Source organism: Fusarium pseudograminearum, chromosome 1 (assembly GCF_000303195.2).
Source record: "Fusarium pseudograminearum CS3096 chromosome 1, whole genome shotgun sequence".
Classification (NCBI taxonomy): domain Eukaryota; kingdom Fungi; phylum Ascomycota; class Sordariomycetes; order Hypocreales; family Nectriaceae; genus Fusarium; species Fusarium pseudograminearum.
This window is the reverse complement of record NC_031951.1, coordinates 3,610,059-3,626,805: the sequence shown is the minus strand read 5'-3', so window position 1 is coordinate 3,626,805 and position 16,747 is coordinate 3,610,059. Positions and strand designations below refer to the sequence as shown.

Genomic DNA, 16,747 nt, shown 5'->3' with positions numbered 1-16,747 from the left:
TACCAGCGCCGCCTCTGATAAACCGCCACTTTTTTTTATCGCTGGGGAAATTTCAGCATCACTCCAACCAGATATAATCAAGTCCCTACCTGGGCTATACCGACAACATGGTATGTATAAAAACTTGGACAATGTTGCAATGATCGCTAATCCCCCCAAAGCCTCAGAACGAGTACATGGAAAGATGGCGTAAGCTGCACGGCCGTCGTCTCGATCATGAGGAACGAGTTCGCAAGCGTACCGCCCGTGAGGGTCACAAGGCCTCGCAGGATGCTCAGAACCTGCGTGGTCTCCGGGCCAAGCTTTACCAGCAGAAGCGACACAAGGAGAAGATTCAGATGAAGAAGCAGATCAAGGCGCACGAGGAGCGCAACGTCAAGACGGCCGACGAGAAGGATCCTACGACACCCATGCCCTCCTACCTTTTGGACCGTACAAATCCTTCAACTGCCAAGGCCCTCAGCAGCGCTATCAAGAACAAGCGAGCTGAGAAGGCTGCCAAGTTTGCTGTCCCCTTGCCCAAGGTCCGTGGTATTAGCGAGGAGGAGATGTTCAAGGTTGTCAAGACCGGAAAGAAGATCCAGAAGAAGGCCTGGAAGCGCATGGTCACCAAGCCCACCTTTGTCGGACCCGACTTCACTCGACGCAACCCCAAGCACGAGCGCTTCATCCGCCCCATGGGTCTCCGTTACAAGAAGGCCAACGTCACACACCCCGAGCTTGGCGTTACCGTTCAACTGCCCATCATCAGTGTCAAGAAGAACCCTCAGAACCCCCTATACACTCAGCTCGGTGTCCTGACAAAGGGTACCGTCATCGAGGTCAACGTCAGCGAACTTGGTCTGGTCACCGCTGGTGGAAAGGTTGTTTGGGGTCGCTACGCTCAGGTCACCAACAACCCGGAGAACGAGGGCTGCATCAACAGTGTCCTTCTGGTATAATACGCTCAACAGCGTCCACGCGTGATGTTGAGGGGGATTCGTTTGTTCAAAGTTCGAATGCATGTATTGGCGCCAGGGCGTTTTTGGGTTACCGCGCGAAAAGAAAACAGGCCGTGATGGTAGATGGTTGGTAAACGGGTTGATTGTCGACTGAAGATTCCCAGTTGTGATGAAGAAGACTCACTCGAGTTATGGGCCTCGCTCTGCGGTTGGCAGAACTTGATATATGGCCATAGATAGATAAATTTAAGATCAAAAGGGTGCTCTAACTGGCATTGATCTCTGGTTGTGCTACAAGTACTCTTTCTGATCCAGTTTGCATGCAGCTTTACCCACCTAGACTTGGTCTGTTGGTAGCCCAGACAATGGCAGTAGCACTGCATATATTGGTCTTTAGGCAATATAACCTTCTTTGAACGGACTGTATCTAACGAATAGCTGGAAGGAGTCGATCTTTCTAGTGAAAGTTCTAATTGATGCATAAACACCCAAAGTATCGCCAGTTGTTGACCTTGACTCGGTGCGTACGGAAATTTTCTGCCTTATCTGATTCAGAAAGTCTCTTAAACAGGGAGGTGAGAGGTACCTATCTATTGGCCTCCAGCCCACCTGTTTTTTTCCCAAGCTAGTAGCACTAAACCTAAAACAAGCTGGTGCTGAAAACAGGGTCCCTAGGTCCCTGTTGTCCATAGCAGGTACCTCTTCTAAAAACTCGGGCGGTGACGCCGATAAATTATTTTCTGCCCGAACTAGCAAAATCGCATTCGTCTGTGGTCCCCCATCTCGCCCGCCGAAACTGTATGCTCCGTTTTGCGACTCAATCTTTTTTCCTCTCTATTTTTCTTCTTCACTCAACCTCAGATTATACAACCTATTCTCTCTCGTTCGAAATCCCCATAACCCCAAACAATTCTTCAAAATGAGCGGAGACAAGATGGACGTCGAGGTCGCGGAGCAGAAGATGAACTCCATGGAGCACAGCGAGCAACACTACTTCAAGAGGTGAGTTTGGAAAACCCAATTCAGTTCAAGAGAAATTGTCGTATACTAACAGTGCTTTGCGATACAGCTACGACCACCATGGTACGAACAGAAAACAATCTATTGTACACTGAAGCTATGAGAACTCCTTACTGACTGATTATTTGTTGCATTGCAATAGGTATCCACGAGGAGATGTTGGTATGAGCTTCCCTTCCCTACACCACCACAGCCCTTGTGCTGCTGTACTGAGCTATCCGCTGACCATGTTTCTTCTGGGCTTTTAGAAAGATGAGGTCCGAACACGATCGTATATGAACGCCATTATGCAAAACAAGCACATTTTTAAGGACAAGGTCGTTCTCGATGTTGGCTGCGGTACCGCCATTCTCTCCATGTACGTGCGCAACAAGACCCTGCAAAAAAAAAACTGCCCCTCGTCGTGCCCCGCGTTTGCAAAACGACAAGCTTATCGCAACACGCGCCGTTCTGTGCAAAAAAGCTTATGGAATTGATTGAATTTGAATTAACATATACTGTTACAGGTTCGCCGCTAAGGCCGGTGCTAAGCATGTTATCGGTGTTGACATGTCCACCATCATTTTCAAGGCCCGTGAGATTGTCAAGATCAACGGCCTTTCTGACAAGATCACCCTTCTCCAGGGCAAGATGGAGGAGGTTGAGCTCCCCTTCCCCAAGGTCGACATCATCATCTCTGAGTGGATGGGATACTTCCTTCTCTACGAGTCCATGCTTGACACCGTTCTCTACGCTCGTGACACCTACCTCCAGAAGGATGGTTTGATCTTCCCTGACAAGGCCACCATTTTCTTCGCTGGTATTGAAGATGGCGACTACAAGGAGGACAAGATTGAGTGTGAGTATTTTCTGGCTCAAATTTTGACTCTTGAATCACTGTAACTAACGAATTCTAGTCTGGAACGATGTTTACGGTTTCGACTACACCCCTCTCAAGGCCACCGCTCTCTCTGAGCCCCTTGTCGACACTGTCGAGGTTAAGGCTGCTGTCACCGACCCCGCTCCTGTCCTTACCCTCGATCTCTACACCTGCACCGTCGCCGACCTGGCTTTCCAAGTGCCCTTCAAGTTGTCTGCTAAGCGCGACGACTTCATCCACGCCCTTGTGTCATGGTTCGATATCGACTTCACCGCCTGCCACAAGCCTATCCGCTTCTCAACAGGTCCCCACACCAAGTACACCCACTGGAAGCAGACCGTCTTCTACTTTGAGGACGTCCTCACCGTCCAGCAGGGCGAGGAGATCACGCTCAACCTTGATGTCCGACCCAACGACAAGAACCGACGTGATCTTGACATCAAGATTGCCTACGAGCTCGAGACACAGGACGCCAACCGCTCCTCCAAGGGTGCTCTCGAATACCGCATGTGCTAAGTGGTTTTTTTTTCAGTAAGCACATGCCGATCTACTTGTTGTAATGACTACACGAAAAAAATAAAATTGAAGGTATGGAATGCTTTGAGGGAGGAGGAACTAGATACTCTTGAGTTTGGGAAACGTACAAGGCGGAACGGCGTCTTCTTGCATCTTACACGGGGTCAATTTGCTGTTAGATAACATCAGGAGAAGAAAACATGAGCGTGAGGGACGGTTTGGTTGATTGACGACCCGTTATGAGTGATACCACAAAGAAAACCACTCCGGAGTTACCTAGTCAATAGATCTTTGCTTTGATATGTTCTGCGATAATTTACCATGGCAGTTTTCACAAATGAAATTGAGTGTGTAATTGAGTAGAGTAAAGAAACTTTTCATTCATCGTTAAACTGTGCTAAGCATATGGTTCATAGTCCCGAGGGCCCCTTCTGAGCTCGAGCTTGATAACCTATTCTTTTGGAAACCCCTTCGCGTTCCCTTTTCTCCTTTCTTTTGAACAATTGCTTCCCCACAATCCCGTACTGTACTGCGCGTGTCCTGCCCTCTAATTTGGTTTTTTTTTCTTTAATCTGAGAAAACGAAGATTTCTTCATCCAAGTCTTGTTCGCTGATGTCTTGGCTACTCGAGTCTTGCCCACCCGAGTCTTGTTCACTCGAGAATAGCCCACTCGAGGCTAGTTCACTCCAGTCTTGTTCACGCAGGCCTCGTCTACCCAAATTTAGTTCACTCAAGGACAGTCCACCCAAGTCTCGCCGATATATGGGAATTTCCTAAGAACCGAACTGCTTGACAATTTGAGCAACCTTGTTAGCGAGTTCATCCGCCTCGGAGCGTGTGGCAGCCTCAGCATAGACACGGCATGCATTCTCAGTACCGCTTGCACGTGCAAAAGAGCGAGCGCTGGTGTACTTCTTAACACATTGGTCGATCTCGTCTTGAGCACCAGCGGGGTGGCTAAGGCGACGCTCCGCATCGGTGGTTTGGAAGAGGTCTTTGTTGCCAACCTCGACTCGGACAAGTCGGTTGGGGAGGTCATTGTAGGTCATAGCCCAGTCCTTGAGAGTCCAACCCTTGTGAGCAAGAATAACTTCAACCATGAGCATGTCAGAAATGGCATCACCGACAGTCTGGTTGATCAGATCGCTAATGGCAGCGAGAGTCTCGAGAGCATCCTTCTGAGCAGGAGACTGGGGCTCAGTCTCACGGAAAGCACGGGTAGCCTCCTGAGAGAAGACAACTGTACCGTGGCCGTTGGCCTCGAAGTAAACACCAACATCGAACTGGCAAGCAGCGTGGTGCAAGTGCTTCACACCAGTGGGGGTGAAAACAACGGGAAGGCCAAGATGCTTCTCGATATAGTTTGTGCTGGCACCGTTGGCATAGGCGGTCTGAACAACACCGATGCGGAGATCATCTTGAAGGCCAGCAGAGCGGACAAGGTCGCCGATGAAAGAAGCGTTGAGCGAGGAGATGCGGTCGCCGTCGAGCATGAAGAAACCAGTATCGGGGTCGACCCAGTAGTAGATTAGACGATCGGCGTCGCCGTCGAGGGAACAGCATCGGGCACCGGGAACGGGCTTGGGGCTGGGAGGAGCTCGCTGCTTGGTCTTGACAAAGTCGGCGCCAGACTGGAATTAAGTTAGTAATTGCTACTTGGCCATAGGAATTTGAAGTGGACTTACATCTAGGTTGAGAACCTCGGGACGGAGGACATCGTCGTTGACAACCTTGACGTCAATGGTGCCCTCAGGGACGACCTTGAGGAAGTCGGAGAGCTTGGGACCACCAACACCGTTGGCGCAGTCAACGATGAGCTGGCCCTGTGGCTTTCGGCCCCGTAGAGCACGGGTAAAAGCCTCAGACATCTTTTCATAGTAACCCTGCTCGCTGACCTTGCCGTAGGCCTTGGGGGTGCCTTCAGTGTTGACACAACGGGTCAGGTAGTGAAGCTGGGGAGTGGTGAGGATCTTGTAGTCGGTGTATTCGGTGTTTGTGGCCTCGAGAGCATCGGAGAGAGCAGCAACAAGAGAGTGACCGGAGGGACGAGTGTCACGGCCGTAAACAACTCGACCAGGAGAAGAAAGGCCGATCTTGAGTTGGGTAGCTAGAGCCTTGTAGTTGTCAAGAAGCTCCTGATCAGAAGGAGAGTTGACAAGCTTGGTGGCATAGGCCTCCCACTCCTGCTCAAGCATCTCGCCCATGGGGTCAACGATCTTGACACCATTGTCGACAGCTGGGTTGTGGCTGGCGGTGATCATGACACCAATGGCCTGGCCATTGAGCTTACGGCTTCGAAGACCAGACAGGAGGCCGACACGGAACGAGACGCCGTCGAGAAGGTCGGCCTTCATACGGAACCCCGCAGTACCATAGTTGTAGACATGGTTGGGCACGATAGGGTGCTTGGCCGAAGCGGCGAGGAACTTTTCGTCAGACATTCTACGTAATGTTGTAGTGACATGAACTAATGAAGATGGGATGAAAGAAGAAAACAAGACAAGACGGGGATGCAGACGGGAGGAGAATGTAAAAGAAAGATGGAGCTTGAAATGTATTCCTTTTTTTGAAACGATCGACCTCCGCAGTGACGAGGCGGGGGACTTTTCTATAGCTGCAATGGAAAGTGCCTACGGACTGATGCCATGGAGGGGCACAAAAGCTACAGCCAGCAGTGCTTACTACAGGGGCCAACTGTTCCATCATAAAATTGGAAGATACACTGCAGTACGGCAGCAGCCAGTCTATAGTCTACAACCCAGCCACTTGCACATTCATGTTGGGAGCTGAGCTGTGCTTCTAAACGGTTGGCTTGGCGACACCTAACAGCACCTCGTTCTGGATAAACTAACGGTTCAACGGGGCTATGGAGTAATCTTTTAGCGGTCAAAAATGCTGTTTTTAATACATACCGCCTCAATCGAGTGGATTCTTTGATGTGCTATAAAAAGTTACAGCACAGCTCTCTTCAAAATGCCCCGCTTCAAGGAGCTAAATATGTTGTAGCGCAGGTGGGAGCTTTAGTTGCTTTAATTGGGTGGATTTGTTGCAGCGCCCTACCCGCAGAGAATCAGTTTGCAGCCCAGGTTCAGGGTCTCACGTCAGCCTAAATTGGCAGCGACAGCCGTCCATCCAGCGGGCCAGGAACACTTCCCTCACCGCCCGAGTCCTTGGGTCAATTACGACACGTGACTTCGTGTCAATAACCCCCCTGTCATCCTCAACGCGAAACTATCGTCGCGTCTTACTTCCCACTGTCGGCAATCCCAAACCTGGATAAGACTAGGTTGAGTCGGCCAGTCATCTCATTTCTAATTTCAATCACCAACCAGTCTTGATTAGTCGAGTTCAAGTCCCGGCTTCCCCATAACGAAATTTGAAGTGGCGACATGGCCGACGCCGACTCGGCCAACCCTCAGTTTCTGGAATGGGTCAAAGAGTGGTTGGATTTGGCTCGCGAACGCAATTCCAAAGGCGTTACCACGTACAGGACAGCGTACAACTCGTTGAAAGCATGTCCGATTTCCTTTGAACACCCTGCGCAGTTGCAGCAACTCAAAGGTTTCGGTCCAAAACTCTGCGAACGTCTTGAACAGCAATTGAAGAAACATTGCGAACAAAATGGCCTCCCAATGCCGCCACACCCTAGGTCCCGTAAAGCGGCACCGGTTACTGGCGACGAAAATGGAGAAGGCTCATCAAAACCTTCGAAAAAGGCACGCAAACCAAAAGCGTATGTCCCTGCTCTTCGATCTGGAGCGTTCGCCTTGGTAGTCGGACTCTCGACCCTGGATGAAGACACAACTACTGGGATGACCAAGGCTGAGCTCATTGAAGTTGCCCAACCATACTGTGATGCATCATTTTCCGCTCCTAGCGATCCCACCAAGTTTTACACTGCCTGGAACTCGATGAAAACTTTGTTACAGAAGGAGCTAGTATACGAAAGAGGACGGCCATTGAGGAGATACGCTTTGACCGACGAAGGATGGGAAGTTGCCAAGCGTATAAAGGACACCGACCACTGGCAGGCTGAAAAGGACAGGGCTAAGGATCCCACCTCAGCACAACCCGTTATTCCGAACTTCCAGCCTGGAGCTATTTCTAGGCAAAAGTCGCCTTCTGTGGAGATCGCCGAACCAGCACAGGCTCTATCAGAATATCAAAATGTCGTTGCTGATGGTCCAACAACATCAGACGATGCTTCGTTGCCAAATTTTACTCCAATACTATTGCCTCCAGGAACCTTTACCGTTCAGTTAGTCCTGGACGTTCGCGAAGTAAGGGCTAAGACGGACCGCGACTACATGCAAGAGGAACTTGCAAAACAGGGCGCGAAACCCATCATGCGTAGCATGGAGCTTGGTGATGCTCAGTGGGTCGCGAAATGCAACGACCCGAATCTGCTCTCATCACAAGGTGCTGAGGGTGACGAGGTCGTGCTGGACTGGATTGTCGAAAGAAAACGTCTTGATGATTTGATCGGGAGTATCAAGGATGGCAGATTCCATGAGCAAAAGTTTCGCTTACAACGATCTGGCGTAAAGAAAGTGATTTACATTATCGAAGAAATTGGCATGGACCCCGAGGTGATTAACAGATACGCTGAAGCAGTCCGATCAGCTATCGCCTCGACCCAAGTAGTTAATGGCTACTTTGTCAAGAGAACAAACAAGATGGACGACACAATCAGATACCTCACAAGGATGACCGCTATGTTGAAACGGACGTACGAGAGTAGGTCCCTGCACGTCATACCTACCAAGGTCCTTACGTCTCAAAATTATCTTCCACTACTGAAGCACCTCAGGGAATCCATATCTCCAGATTGGTACATTACCTACCCGGCCTTCTCCTCGCTTGCGTCAAAGTCTGAGTCCATCACCCTGCGAGATGTATTCTTGAAGATGCTCATGACTATCAAGGGAGTCACAGGAGAGAAAGCACTCGAGATTCAAAAGCGTTGGAAAACACCGTATGACTTTGTCAAAGCTTTTGAGGCATGCGGAACTGGTGAGCAGGGTTTGAAGCGCAAGCGAGAGTTGGTGTTTAGTCAAACAAGTCACCTTGTTGGGCGGAAGAAGTTTACGAAGCCGATGAGCACCAAAATCGCCGAAGTTTGGGGTGATGCATAAAGGCTTGTGCAAGATATTCTACTCGTATATGTATTTTGGCGGGAACTCGAAAGAGGACACTAAGTATTTTGGCACGTAGGATTGAACGGCATTTAACGGTTGTATGATAGGAACATTGGTATTAGGCGTTTGTGGTTGAAATAGCGACAAGTCACAGCCAGGAATATCAGGGTATAATAATGAGGAGAATGATACCCATGTTATTAACAATTAATCCATCCAATCCTTTATTGCTTCGCGCCAAATCCTTGTGCCACGATCCTCTCAACAATCTTCTCGATGAAAGGGAAAGAGGCCACAGATCCTGGTTCAGAGCCGACAACTCCACCCAGTGACTTCTCAGCATACTTGGCCATCATATCAACCTCAAGGTTGACTGTGTCACCCTCCTTCTTCTGCGCCACAACAACCCTCTCCTGGGTGTAGGCGATCAGCATCACCTCCCACCAGCCCTCCTGGTCATTGACCTTGGTGACGGTCAAACTAGTGCCGTCAATGGCGATGTAGCCCTTGTACACAATGTACCGCAGCATATCCCTGCGGGCAGGCTGGAAGCGGAAGGTCAGGGCATTGCCGTCCTTGGTGACGGACAGGATCTTGGCGGTGGTGTCGACGTGGCCCTGGACAAAGTGGCCGCCCATTCGTGTATCGGCACGAACAGCGCGCTCAAGGTTGACGTTACTGTTCTCCTTAAGGTCACCCAGGTTGGTGATTCTCAGAGTCTCGGGGGCTACACCAATGGTGAAGGCTTCAGGTGTGAAAGAGGTGACGGTGAGGCAAACACCATTGACAGAGATGGAATCGCCATCGTGACAGTCGGAGAGGAGCTGAGAGCCAGAAGGAATGGAGATGGTCAGAGAAGTGCCACCGGTAGAATCATTGTTATCGAGCTTGGAGACAACTAAAAGGTTGTGTGAGTCAGTTGACTTAAGTGAGCTTGAGTGTACTAAGACTGACCTCCCACTTCTTCCACGATTCCAGTAAACATGATGAATTCGTTATTTGTTTTATAGTAGTTGTAGGAATTAGGTATTAGTGTTGATAAATGTCTTATAGTTTAAGGCGCGATGACAAATGCTTTAATAAGTCGGACTGGACTGATGATATATTCCACTCTGCCCCGCGAGTGCCCCGCATGAAGGTGAAGGAAATATCAGCACAGGCCTTATTCTGTAGCAGTTAAATACCGTGTACACACTCCACCTCAACGTAGAGCACGGAAACCAGTCAGCGAATTAATTCTGTCAACCTATGCCCCTCGGTCGATAAATGTTCAAAGTGTTGGGTCTGGACATCTTGGATGAAAATGGTAGTAGCTTAATCAAGAATTTCGAAGCTTGCAATTGAACCCGAAGCTTTGTATCTCTTATATTCAACCCGCTATATCTTCTTCTTCTATTCTCGCTTGTAAATCTATCATCATGACATCCAAAGAATAAAGAAACATGAGCTATCGAGACTCACATGAATGATGAGTTGGCTTGTCATGGGTTGTTATCGATAAGACCCGCCTAAATTTTTCAGTTTCCCACTCAACACCAAAGCAGGCTTCTGACAGAACAAGCCTGCTCATTGCACTATCTCATTTTCACTTTGTTCGACGATTGAGCTTTTACTCGATCTTACCCCCAAATACCAACCGCGACTCATAACCAGTCGCCTTAGTACTCATATAAGCGGCAATCTACTACGAATCTATCCGCACCAATCTCTTATATCAGCTCCCCGCTTCACCAACACCATGGCGCCTTCAAGACCCGAGACAAAAAAGACGAATCCTGACATCGCAAAACTCCTTGTCGATGCGCAGACTCAGCTTGAGGTCGGAAGATTAGAGGAGGCTGCTACACTTGCCCAGCAGGCTCTCGACACCACTGGCCAAGGTGGTGACTTTGAACTCAGCGCTGCCAACCTTTTGGGTACTATCTTTATTGAATCTGGTGACCTTGACGAGGCCCGAGCTGCCTTTGAGCGTGCGGTTCACCTCGATCAAGACGGCACCGTGGATGAAAAGATTGGTGGTGGCCCTGAGAAGTTCCTTCTTCTCGCCCAGCTCAGCGAGGAGGGTGGTCTTGACACCGTTCAATGGTATGAGCGTGGTGCGACAGCGCTCCGAAAGCAGATTGCGGTGCTGAGCGAGCTCCGATCACCCACCCCTGAGCAAAAGACATCCACCCAGGAGAAGCAACACAAGCTAGGTGGAGTCCTCTGCGCTGTTGCCGAGGTGTACATGACCGACTTGTCGTGGGAACCCGATGCCGAGTCGCGCTGCGAGACCCTTATCACCGAGGCTATGCTCCTCGCACCTGCGGCTCCGGAGACCTGGCAAACAGTCGCAAACGTCCGAATTTCTCAGAACCGTGCCAACGAGGCCCAGACTGCTCTGCGCAGGAGTCTTGAGTTGTGGCAGAACCTCCCTCCCAACCACCCTGATGTTCCCGAGTTTCCCACCAGAATCGCCCTCGCCCGCTTGTTGATGGAGACTGAGCTGGAAGACGAGGCCTTGAGCGTGCTGGAGCGTCTTGTCACAGACGACGACACTAGCGTCGAGGCTTGGTACCTTGGTGGCTGGTGTCTCTACATCACCGGTGAGAAGCAAAAGAACACTGCCACCAAGCCATGGAACGAGGCCACCAAGGACAACGAGGAGTGGAAGGGGCTGTGGAAGTCGTCGAGACAGTGGCTTTCTCAGTGCTTGAAGTTGTTCGCCATGCAAGAGTACGAAGACGAGCGACTAGGAGAGCACGCCAGGGAATTGTTATCAAGTATCAACAAGGAGATCGGTGAGCCAGTTGAGGGCGAGTTGGATGACTGGGAGGACCCCAGCGATGGCGAGAACGACGATGATGATGCCGAGATGCAGGGTTGATTGCTTTTATATAGGAGGCTTAGACGGAATGGATTTAAAAGCATTTGGTTTGGCGTTTGGGAAGAAAAATGGGCATGTCTAGAGGAAATCTTGTATCCTCTAGAATTTAGTTAAAACTGATAGATTACCTTCAAATCTGTATCAGAACCTATGATCCTTGAACTTGCGGCAGCAGCGAGCTTTCTGTCTCCCCCTTTTATTCTCAGTGATATCGTCCGTCATCTCGTCCCATAGCAAGCTGCTTGTCATTGCCTTGCATTTGTATTTATATTTGTATCCAAGCCCAAACTCCAAGTAATGCACCTTTGCTATATGGCCCCCTTATACGGCCTCAACCTTGAGCTTCTCAACACCCTCCACGGGCATGTCATCATCCTCTTCATCATCACCCTTGCCAGCAAGACCTCTCTCCCAAAGCTGTCTGCCCGTCAATCGAGCAGGCTCCTTGACTCTTGCCTTCTTCATTTCAGCCAGGCGGTCGTCCTCCTCCTGTTGCCTCTTATCCTCCATCTCTTTTATGAAGCCCTCGCGCCACTTGATAAAAGTCTCGGGAGTCACACGGGTACCGTGAAACTTCTTGTTCTCCTCTGCCTCTGCAGCCTGGGCAGCCTCCTCATGGGCCCTTGTGATGACATCCTTGCGCTCCTGGACGAGCTGCTCGGCATTGTCCTTTAGTGTGGAAACGATGGCAAAAATCATTGCCATGCCGAGGTTTTCTTGGATAGTCTCATCGAGGCTAGCGAGAAGCTGGTCGCGATCGTCTGCAACATTGAAATGTTCGTGGGCTATGGCATTGGGAGGAGCTAGAATGTCGAGATGAGGCGGCTTTTCGGGGTAGTCTTCTGGATACCTCACTTGGAGGAGCATGGTCGGAGGTTCTTCATCTTCTTCGTCGGGAATATCTAGTGCGACTGAGACTCTAAACTCGGTTTCAGAGATGTCTAGAAAATGATTAGACACAGATCTTCATATGTGGTTTTTTTTTTGAATTGGAATTTGTACCTGTAATTTCTTCTGGGAAAATTGATTCGAGCACCTCGCGCTCTTCTACTTGGTCTTCCCGTCCCATTTTGACGATTTGACCAGAAGTTTCTAAGCCGCAAAATTGCTTTTGATAGAGTCTCGAAATGACGAGAGTCCTCACTCATGAGGGTGGGGAGGTTTACAGACGGCGGGGTGACGGGAGCGACGAAAGGGGATTAGTGTCTTGCTGACCGCCCGGCAATTCCTCATAATCTCAGGCTCAGTCGCTTTAAATCTCGTTACAATACGGCAACTGTCATCATAAATTGCCGTCCATGTTTAAATACAAATTATCACGACTATTGTATTATATAACAGAGAGTCTTCTGTAGTTTCTTCAATACTGCGGTTATTCGTTAGGTGTAAGAGCCGTAAATCTCTTGTGTTGCTATGCTTCCTATGGCAATTGGTCGATGAGAGCTCATGACTTGTACTTTGATCCTGATTGAATGTTTTAGCTAATAAATTACCCTAACTATTCATTTGACTTTGGAACATATTGAGCAAGAAATACTGACAATTGATGCAAGCAATACAAGGCGCACGTGATGATCTAGACTGTCCTCTGACTGTATCAGAAAAAACGGGTCTTCTCTTATCAGTTAGGCTAGCGGCCGAAGGTTGGCTTATCGCTAGAAAAAAAAGTTGAAGTCTCAACTCTGCGACCCTGCATTCACCCATACCCATATCGATCAAGTTCATAACAATGGCTACCAAATCTGCAGCTGTTGGCGACAAGAGAAAGTCCGCTTCTAGCGGCAAGTACCAGACCTTTTCTAAGCTCAACAAGAAGCCTCGACTTGGTGAGAAGAAGGTCAAGAAGCAACCTGTGAAGGAGTCCGAGGATTCTGATGAGGAGGATGGCGGTGCCGATCTGAGTGAAGAGGCCCCCAAGAGGTCTTCAAATGGTGCCGGAGATGTAAAGACCTTTGATCGAAGTATGTTTTGTTCGCCAAATCCCATGCGCAGCCAGCCAATGCTAACCTTTCTTCAGCTTCAGGTCAAACTTCGCGCGAATCCCATGCCAAGCAAAAGGAGCCCGCCCAGCAGCGCAAGGCCGCAAAGCCTCTTGCTGACGAAGTTCAACGCACAAAGAAGCTGTGGGAGAAGCTACGACGAAAGTCTCACGTCCCCAAGGAGGAACGACAGATATTGGTCACTGAACTATTCACCATCATTACTGGTCGCATCAAGGATTTCGTCCTCAAGCACGATGCCGTGCGCGCTGTCCAAACCGCTATCAAGTACGCATCGCCTGAACAGAAGAAGCAGATTGCTCATGAGTTGACGGGCACATACGCTCAGCTTGCTGAGAGTCGATATGCCAAGTTCCTGATTGGAAAGCTTCTGGTCCAGAACGACGAGGAGATCCGAGATATCATTATTCCCGAGTTTTACGGCCGTGTCCGAAAGATGATCAACCACCCTGAGGCTTCATGGATTCTCGACGATGTCTACCGAGGTGTTGCGACAAAGGAACAGAAGGCCATTCTGCTGCGCGAGTGGTACGGTCCCGAGTTCTCTATCCGAGAACTTACCAAGGATACAAACCCCACTTCTGATCTCAAGGCCATCCTCGAGGCTGAGCCTAGCAAGCGAGGTCCCATCATGAAGAGTCTGGTTGACATTATCGGCTCTCTTGTCAACAAGAAGATGACTGGTTTCACTATGCTCCACGATGCTATGTTCCAGTACTTCTCTGCCACCCAGCCTGGCACAGAAGAGTTCACCGAGTTCTTCGAGATGGTCAAGGGTGACGAGGGCGGAGATTTGCTCAAGAACATGGCATTCACCCGCAACGGTGCCAAGCTTACCTGTTTGCTCCTAGCTCACGGATCCTCCAAGGACCGAAAGCAGATTCTCAAGACCTACAAAGACACTTTCCTGCTGATGTCTGGTGACATCTGGGCACATCTCGTTATCCTTACTGCCTACGATGTTGTTGACGACACCAAGCTTACTGCCAAAACCATCTTCCCTGAGATCCTCGGCGAGGGTGAGAACCTTGCTCAAAATGTCGTTGCTGCAGCCAACAACCCCTTCGCCAGGACAACAATCCTTTACCTCTTCGAGGGACTTGCCAAGTCTCTCTTCCCTCCCAGCCAGTCAGCCGAGGTTGAGATTCTCAAGGAGGTTCACGAGATCCGCCAGACAACAAGTAAGAAGGATGAGGACGTTCGCCGCAGTGAACTTGTTACTGCTATTTCGCCTCAGCTTATCTCAGTCATTGCCGAGGTTCCTTCCGATATTACCGCCACCGCCTTTGGTTGCCAGTTTGTCACAGATGTCCTCCTCTCAGGAGTTGGCGACAAGCAGCAGGCTCTGGAGGCCATTGCCCAGTCAGCCAGCGGCAACCCTAGCGAGGAACCATCAGAGGATGATCTTCAGCCCCAGGTACACATCTCAAGGACGCCTCACGGTGGCCGCATGCTGAAGTCGCTGATCCAAGGCGGCAAGTACGACAAGGCTGCCGGCAAGATTATCCCTGTTGACCCTCCTCTGGAGTTCTCCAACATCCTTTACCCAGTCATCAAGGAGCACATTATGTACTGGGCCACTGGACCCAGCTCATTCGTTGTTGTTGGTCTTCTTGAGGCCGGCGACTTTGGAGAGGCTGGTGCGCTCAAGAAGACGCTGAAGAAGAACAAGAAGGCTCTTGAGAAGGCTGCCACCGAGGAGACCCCTGAGCAGAAGGCTGCTCGTGAGGCTCACGAGGCAGCGCCCAAGGATGCCAAGAAGGGCAAGAAGAAGGGAGATAAGAAGCCCGTTGGTAATGCTGGTAGCAAGCTGTTGTTGGAGAAATTGTAAACGGAAAGCTGAAGAGATTGGGTCATGGATAGAGAGATGTGGTGTTTTAATTATCATATATCAGGCGTATAAAACTAGGGTGTTTTTGACAATGATATCACGGACAATGATATGCTCCTTGCTTGTCTATCTTCACGATATTACCTGAACATGGAAGCGGCACATTTGCGTGAGGCAACAATGTGCCATGGCGAACAATTAGAGTTGCATCCGCTTTTGCTCATAGGCCTCCTAAATCCTTGTTTTCCTTTCTGCGATTGTATGGTGTGCCACGGTTAGACCAGGAGTACAGTTTCGAGCCGTCAGAGTCACACATGGCAGTGAATTGTTTGCTCGGCACTGTTTCGGTGTTTATGATTTCGTAAAAACCATCTTCAGATTATAAAGATTCAGGAGTGATGCGGTAGGGAGACCTCTGAGTGAACAGCAAATTGAGGTTCAAATAAATAGTCACGCCTTATATATGCATCCAAGTGAATCGAACTGAGAGACTGTGTTCATGTTCGTTTTTAATTACTCGTTTCATAAATCAGTGTTTTTATCGAAGTGGTACAAAGGGGGGAGGACAATAAACACAAGATGCACACAGGCCACTGCGGAATACTTTGTGCAACTGCATCTTGCCATGGCAGTTAGATGTGCTACATCAATAAAACGTTTCATGTTACGTTGTCTGGAGATAGATCTTGCATATGATACTAGCACCAGGCACTGGCACTGGGTAGGGAGTCAAGTAGAGGTAAAGAACAGCTGGTTTACCGCTTCTCGGGAGTGCAGCTATTGGGCTGGCTCTGCCATTAATAGATACATTAGTTGATAATCTACCGCTATTCTTCACTTTTCCCCTTTGATGTCGCATAAGCTAGCGGAGGACCTCATATATTGATCTTGACTTGTAATGTATACTCATCACAGCCTCTTTGTCATCTCCCTCCCTCTCCTCCTCTTGGACTGTTCGTGATTATTTGATCATTTGCCTCGTTGCACCTGTCTCCTTGGAAGTTCCAGAATTGTAACTCGAATACTGTTACTTGTTACGCTATAGGTGAGTTCAATGCCTTATTGCAATACAATTTCTCAGCAATTTCCCTTTCCATCGTTACTTTGGTGCGAAGTGGTGAGGCAAGTTTGGCCGACAGCTGTTGACAGCTGGCAGCTGGCGAGTTGCAACTGCTGATTAGCAAACTTCCTTCTGCTGCTCCTCCTTTCCATCCTTCTATTTCGACGTCACCTGCATCAGCGGAAAAGGCCCATCAAACGCAGCTCTTGCAACATCACAAACACCACCCGTTCATCCTTTTCCCTTCTTCGTTTTCCTCTTTTTCTTCTTTCTCGTTTGCTTTGCCTTCTACCGCAAATCAGCGATAATACTATCCGCCCTCAGAAGGGGGCAGAACGACACTCTCTCCGTTGCTCGAGCACTTCTCCTCAGATTCACGGTCGCTGCGATAGTATATCAAACGCCGCTTCGCTCGACGAACGCAAACGCATTCTAACCTTCAAAGCAAACCAAGACCAACAAGGCAATCCAATATATCTTTATTTTAACTGGCCGTCCGTGTCCCTCCCCCCCCC

The 16,747-nt window shown here is 49.5% G+C and overlaps 7 protein-coding genes across 7 annotated transcripts, besides 1 other annotated feature; 4 read left to right on the top strand and 3 right to left on the bottom strand.

Annotated features, from left to right (window-relative positions):
* Positions 1-107: 107 nt before the first annotated feature.
* FPSE_01029 (uncharacterized protein) lies at positions 108-3,336 on the top strand (the record flags this gene model as incomplete). The annotated part of the gene is made up of 11 exons (XM_009254149.1): positions 108-110; positions 162-935; positions 1,436-1,461; positions 1,497-1,516; positions 1,592-1,739; positions 1,803-1,943; positions 2,011-2,024; positions 2,104-2,123; positions 2,210-2,319; positions 2,468-2,799; positions 2,858-3,336. The coding sequence occupies 11 exons, from the start codon at positions 108-110 to the stop codon at positions 3,334-3,336; spliced, it is 2,067 nt and encodes a 688-aa protein (XP_009252424.1).
* Positions 3,337-4,110: 774 nt separating this feature from the next.
* FPSE_01030 (uncharacterized protein) lies at positions 4,111-5,778 on the bottom strand (the record flags this gene model as incomplete). Its single annotated transcript, XM_009254150.1, has 2 exons — positions 4,111-4,968; positions 5,023-5,778. 2 exons carry the CDS (start codon positions 5,776-5,778, stop codon positions 4,111-4,113), a joined length of 1,614 nt encoding a protein of 537 aa, XP_009252425.1.
* Positions 5,779-6,726: 948 nt separating this feature from the next.
* Positions 6,727-8,472, top strand: FPSE_01031 (uncharacterized protein; the record flags this gene model as incomplete). Its single annotated transcript, XM_009254151.1, has 1 exon — positions 6,727-8,472. One exon carries the CDS (start codon positions 6,727-6,729, stop codon positions 8,470-8,472), a length of 1,746 nt encoding a protein of 581 aa, XP_009252426.1.
* Positions 8,473-8,699: 227 nt separating this feature from the next.
* On the bottom strand, positions 8,700-9,460 carry FPSE_01032 (uncharacterized protein; the record flags this gene model as incomplete). Its single annotated transcript, XM_009254152.1, has 2 exons — positions 8,700-9,373; positions 9,430-9,460. 2 exons carry the CDS (start codon positions 9,458-9,460, stop codon positions 8,700-8,702), a joined length of 705 nt encoding a protein of 234 aa, XP_009252427.1.
* Positions 9,461-10,213: 753 nt separating this feature from the next.
* Positions 10,214-11,341, top strand: FPSE_01033 (uncharacterized protein; the record flags this gene model as incomplete). Its single annotated transcript, XM_009254153.1, has 1 exon — positions 10,214-11,341. One exon carries the CDS (start codon positions 10,214-10,216, stop codon positions 11,339-11,341), a length of 1,128 nt encoding a protein of 375 aa, XP_009252428.1.
* A 321-nt stretch (positions 11,342-11,662) lies between these two features.
* On the bottom strand, positions 11,663-12,410 carry FPSE_01034 (uncharacterized protein; the record flags this gene model as incomplete). Its single annotated transcript, XM_009254154.1, has 2 exons — positions 11,663-12,282; positions 12,344-12,410. 2 exons carry the CDS (start codon positions 12,408-12,410, stop codon positions 11,663-11,665), a joined length of 687 nt encoding a protein of 228 aa, XP_009252429.1.
* Positions 12,411-13,070: 660 nt separating this feature from the next.
* On the top strand, positions 13,071-15,172 carry FPSE_01035 (uncharacterized protein; the record flags this gene model as incomplete). Its single annotated transcript, XM_009254155.1, has 2 exons — positions 13,071-13,302; positions 13,359-15,172. 2 exons carry the CDS (start codon positions 13,071-13,073, stop codon positions 15,170-15,172), a joined length of 2,046 nt encoding a protein of 681 aa, XP_009252430.1.
* A 1,290-nt stretch (positions 15,173-16,462) lies between these two features.
* Positions 16,463-16,522: a repeat region.
* Positions 16,523-16,747: the final 225 nt, after the last annotated feature.